This window comes from Callithrix jacchus, chromosome X (genome assembly GCF_049354715.1).
Source record: "Callithrix jacchus isolate 240 chromosome X, calJac240_pri, whole genome shotgun sequence".
In the NCBI taxonomy this organism is placed as follows: domain Eukaryota; kingdom Metazoa; phylum Chordata; class Mammalia; order Primates; family Cebidae; genus Callithrix; species Callithrix jacchus.
The window spans coordinates 99,405,737-99,411,309 of record NC_133524.1 but is presented as its reverse complement, the minus strand read 5'-3'; the positions used below and the strand labels follow the sequence as shown (position 1 = coordinate 99,411,309).

Below are 5,573 nucleotides of genomic sequence, written 5' to 3'. Positions count from 1 at the left end.
TCCAGAATTTTTAGGGTATAATACCACCATTTTACTTTTTAGGAGACCTTAATTATGAATTATTAACCAGTATGGTCTTTGGTTATAAAAAGACTCCCTCTATACAGCCCAGATGAAACAAGGTCTATGATATTTATCAGGAAGTAATGGAGACCATGATTTCATGGGAACGCCAAAACAGAGATTCCAGGGTAAAATGCACAGAGATTCTGTCGCAGTGTGTTGGCAGGAGTATGTGTGCATATGGAGAGATGTGTGTCAGAATTTTGCATTTATTTTTATAAGAGATGTGGTGTTGCTATGTTGCCCAGGCTGAAATGCAGTGGCTATTCACAGGAGTGATCATTGCACACTACAGCCTCAAACTTTTGGGTTCAAGTGATCCTTCTGCCTCAGCCTCCTCAGTAGCTGGAACTACAGGTATGCACCAGCTTGGGTAGAATTTTGCATTTTAGAAGCACTCTAGATGATTATAATGAAAGAAGATGACTTTTTGAGAGTGGCCAGCTATTTACCATTAGAATAATTTTATAGATTGAATTTGGGGAATAATCCCTTTCTTACTGGGCTCCTTTAAAAATATAAGTTATATTGTGTGGGATCTGCACTAATACAAAAAAATATGTAAGTTACAGTTTCTAGAGGAGTTATTGCAAATTTAATGTAATCAGAAGTAAAACTAGGCACTATAATTCTAATTAAGTAAACATTTATTAAATGCCCACTGTATGTTAATAAGACTAATCAATAGAAATATAATGAAAAAATATGATGTAGTCTTTACTTTGATATGCAAAATGTAAAACATCCTGTTTAGAAATAGTGCTTGAATTTATATATATTTACATATATATGCTTTGTAAGACTATATATACTAATTTATATTAAGACTATATATTCCTATGTACTTTTATATACTTATATAAAATAGATAATACAGATTTTTATATATTATATATACTAATATATATAAAGACTATATTTATATATGCTTATATATTAGTCTTACAAAGCATATATATTAAGATTAGTATATATGTATTAGTATATATGTCTTACAAAGCATATACATTTATATATGTACATACACATATACACTTATGTGTGTGTACACACACACACACACACACACACATACACATCTTAGTCTCATGAAGCATTTTTGCATGTTTCCAGGGGAGAAAAAATGAAGAGCAGGGATTTGATTTTAGATTTGTTTCCTGTATCACATTGTGCAATTTACATGTCTTCCAAGACTATTCTGAATACAGTAAGTCTTGCCAGGAGCCTTCGGGAAGAGATCATCTCACAAGAGAAAAAATCTCATTCCTTAGACTTAGAGCAGCAACTCTGACTACAGCATGATGCCTTTGACTCAAATTTATACCCCAGTCCAAATCCCAAATGGACTCATCACATCTGACTCCTATGGAGAGGGTCTTGTGATTGAAAACAGAAGGGGCTGTTTTACTAAGGGCTCTGAAAGACACTGTGGCCCAAGCAACCCTAGAGAAGTCCCACTCGTGTTAAGTGTCACTATAAAGCAGAGAAGCTTTAGAAGACAGAGTGAGAATTCAACCCCTTGAGGACTCCAGGGGACTCCGTGGGGTTTTGGCCCTCAAGAACTGCAGTGCACCAGCAGGAGTGGGGCCAGCAGAGAGCACAGAGCCCAGTAGAAGAGGCAGCAGTGTTGGGCAGATTTGGCAGGACCCAGGGGAGGAGACAGGGCTCAATGGCAGAGGACCGATAGGGAAGCCCCCACCTCTGCTACTGGACTTGTTCCTGAGTACAAGTTGAATCATACCAAGTCCTCCCTCAAGTGATTGGTGCTTCTATAGTGGGTTGGGGTTCTATACGCACAGGGGGAACAATATCCCGCTGAGCACAGCTGTTACTGCCTCATTTCCTCCCCACAGCAGCCCTGTGAGGCAAATATTTTCCCCATGAAAAGACTGAGTCTTAAACATATGTATCTGTGATAATTGCTAGTTTATTCCTCTGGCTAAGAGATCCAGAGGTAATTGGAGGTTTACATTTCATTTTTATGCTTCTATTATTGAGAGTTTATTAAGTGTTTCATTGCCTTCCAAAGGTGATTGATAAGTTATTTTACTGTGTCTACTTTAGGGTTTTTTTGTGACACAAGTAATATACACACATAAACATATATTCAGTTTTTGGCAAGTGAGAAGATGGAGATAGGCAAAAAGAAAAAAGAGATCACAAAGAGATTCACTGTTAACCTTTGGTGTATAGTAAAATCAGACACTTTCCTTTGTATAATGTCACATAGAAATGTACAAATAAAGTGTATATATATATATATATATATACACACACACTATATGTATATACTTTTGCAACTCGTTATTTTTACTTTGCAATATACAATGAACATTTTACCATGCAAATGAATGAGACCTCTTATTAAATGAATAAGATTGGGTCAAAAGATGAGATGTTGACAGGAGTCATATGTAAATCTCAGCAACGTCGAAGGATTGGAGTAAAATGATAGCAAATATTTAACAAGAAAATACACACAAACAGAAAGCAGTGGCAACATTAATAACAGAAAATAATGACTTGTCAGGGAAATGAATTACATGGGATAAGGGCGGTCCCGAGAATGCCTATGGTTAGAATGCAGAGCCCTAAATTTCTTTCTCAGACCCCTTATCTCTTCCAAACACCTTTCCATCTCGTCTCCCTCCCTTGTCATTTCTTCATCCTTAAAATGCCTATAGTCTATGTCCTCTTTAAATTCTTCGAGAGATTGAAGCAGCCTCTGTCTAAAATTCCCTTCCGTTTGCTGGCGTTCAAATTCTCCATAGGGGCGTTCTTCCTCCCTCTTTGGCACGCTGCACTTTGGCTTTCCTTCATTTTCTTTGCAGGGCTTTTGCATGATGTTGTTGTTGTTTCCTGCTTAATTCCAGGGAAAAATGGAAAGACTAATTGCTTTGTTACTTTTGAATCAGGGTTGTCAGTTTCTCTCTGAGGCAAGATACTTGCCTAAATTCCCATCCCTGTCCCACAGGTCCAGACCTCAAGTCTGCCGCAGCTCCCTCCACCCTCACATCTCCCTCTTTCCTCCCCTCCCACCTCAGGAACCCACCACTTCCCCAGAAGACAAGGCGAATGGCATCTCCAATGGGCGAGAGAGGGGAAGCAGAAACTAAGATGGACCGTGAAGCCTCAAATTTCGCCTAGCTTTTGCCCTTCACGACTCCCACCCTCAGAGATCTCAGACTAAGTGCCTCTTTCACACTGACCTGTGCGGGATCGTTTCCTGCTCTTTTTCTTTCCCCCAGACGTCTATGAACGCAGACTCTGAGACCTGCAAACAAAAAGGAAGGGGCGGGGAAGGCTATCTGTGGATCAACCAGCCCCAGAGACATGACAGATGTTATTATTTTGAACCTGGGATTCTCATCATCACCGTCATCGCCCCCAGATATCTACCTCCTGGTCCCTCCTTCCTGTCTCTATCCTTTCCTTCAGGATTTCTGTTACCACTCCCCACTCCTGACCCTCAGGCCTGGGCCTTGCAAGGCCCGCGTCTCCCTCCTTCTCCCCATCCCGAGACCTACCCCATCAACACAGGCTGGCGTTGGTATTGAGGGAGGCGAACTATTTTCAAATGATCTCTAAATTTCTTTTGTCTCTATCCCGGAATTTCGGCCTTTCTCCACCCATCAACCCACACCCCAGGACTAAAATTTTCCCTAACAAAATTGGAGAAAGACTGGGAGAAGGATAAAAAGAAAGCATGCCAAGGTGAGAGAAGCCGGTTATTTCTGAGCTATCACTAAATCTCTGGGTGTCTCTCAAAAGATTTCGACCTACCCCCTTGGTTCCCCCCTGCGAAAGATACAATCTCCGACTATTTTTCAGGGGTTTGACAAAAGCGAGCCTGGACCTATTTCAGTCATTAGATCCACCCACTACTGACCCAGGGTTCCTTCAGTCCAACCTGCTGGGATTTAAGGAATTTACCTCTTCCTTCCCTTGGCAACAAGCACGCACGCTCGTTTGCAGGGCAGTAAAGAGCTGGTACCCAGAGGAGAAAGAAGCCCGGGAATATAAGGACTTCGGTTCCCGTCAGCTCGTGATCACGTGAGGATTATGTCATTCCCCCATCTCTGGTCCCCACTTTCCCCTCCCACCGGCAGCGCTGCAGAAGTGGACCGGCTTACCAACTCCCACCCCCCATCACACCAGGCCCTGTCACTCATTTTTGTCTTTGCTAATTCCAGAGGTCAAAAGTGGCCCCTTCTCCCTGTGGTCAGAATTTGATTTTCTCAGATTACCAGGGAGAGACTGCATTTTCCCAAAGTTATATTAACCATTGTTGTTCTTTTGTGGCTGTGCTGAAAGGATTACTTATCCTTTTATAAGACATAAGAAAAGAAAAGTGGCAGTCTTTCCTCCACCCAATCTCCCCTCAGCCACTAATAACCATCATTTCCCTTGCAGTCCAATCCTTGAAAACAGATTGGAGGGAATGGCGTGAATTAGGAAAGGAGGTAATGATTTGGATTGTGTCTCTTACTTTTGTTTTGATAATTTCTTATTCTTCTCCAATTTTTCCATACACTTATATACTTTTAATAATCAGAAATATGATAAAGATATGTACCTTTGGAAAAAGATTCAAGATAGGAGGATAAAAAGGCCAGCCACCTGTTTCTGCTGCTGAAGTCATAATATAAATATAGAGCCTCTAGGCAGAAACATTTTTTGAAGTTTAAAATGTACAGGGCAGTTGGAACCTACCCTTTTGAGGGGCTCCTGGGCATGTGAGGTCCTTCCATTAGGTGAGTCACTGAGACTGTAAATCCACAGCACCTTGCCCTTAGATTTTCAGATCTCAACAGTAAGTCACAAATTTTTACAAATTTGTGCTCAGTATCATGCCCTCTTTCTCCCAGTTTATACCATGCCCATTACCTTTTTTTCAATACTGTACCTCAAATATCCCAACTTTTTTCAACACTTTCATTCAGAATAGAATAGTTTTTCATTTTTCTCAGACATCTTCATCCTATTCACGTTTTCCATGACCTTATTTAGCCATACTGATGTATTGAAAGTTACTGGTAGTACTAACAAAAATTAGCCACATTTTGTCACCCAACACACTAAACTTTTTGTTGCTAAAGATTTGGGTGCTTGTCTAAGTAGATTTGCTCTTAATTTGTTAGCTTGAAATATATGCAATAGAAAGGGGGATGTGTAAACTTCTTATAAGTTGTTTTTAGGGAGATTGCAGCTCATTATGAATGTAAAGTTACCACTAATCAGTTTGATGTAAATGGCTCCAGAAAAAAGTTAAGTGGACAGAAAAAAAGTCTTAGAAAAGAGTACAGTGTTATTGCCACAGTTATTAAGTAATGATTAGTTGTGATAGAGGCAGAAAATTCGTTGGTGGGGAGAAAAATTCCTGAATCCTCTGTGAACAGCTTTTCATGCAGATGGTTAGACCCAGAGTTACAAAATGGGTAAAAGGATCCAGGTGTTGAAGACTTTGCATATTAGTAATAAGAATGGCATTGGACAGATCCTAGTTTGAA

The 5,573-nt window shown here is 40.2% G+C and overlaps 1 protein-coding gene across 4 annotated transcripts; it reads right to left on the bottom strand.

The window, feature by feature from the left end:
• Positions 1–1,972: 1,972 nt before the first annotated feature.
• TCEAL7 (transcription elongation factor A like 7) lies at positions 1,973–4,058 on the bottom strand. Of its 4 annotated transcripts, none has more exons than XM_008989683.5 (3): positions 3,997–4,058; positions 3,273–3,371; positions 1,973–2,925 (listed from the first exon to the last, which is right to left on the bottom strand). In XM_008989683.5, exon 3 carries the CDS (start codon positions 2,903–2,905, stop codon positions 2,603–2,605), a length of 303 nt encoding a protein of 100 aa, XP_008987931.1. In that variant the 5' UTR covers positions 2,906–2,925; positions 3,273–3,371; positions 3,997–4,058; the 3' UTR covers positions 1,973–2,602. The 4 variants fall into 4 exon arrangements, with proteins under 4 accessions (XP_008987931.1, XP_008987930.1, XP_035145023.1 ...); XM_008989682.5 differs by having other exon boundaries at positions 1,973–2,922; XM_035289132.3 differs by having other exon boundaries at positions 3,273–3,337.
• Positions 4,059–5,573: the final 1,515 nt, after the last annotated feature.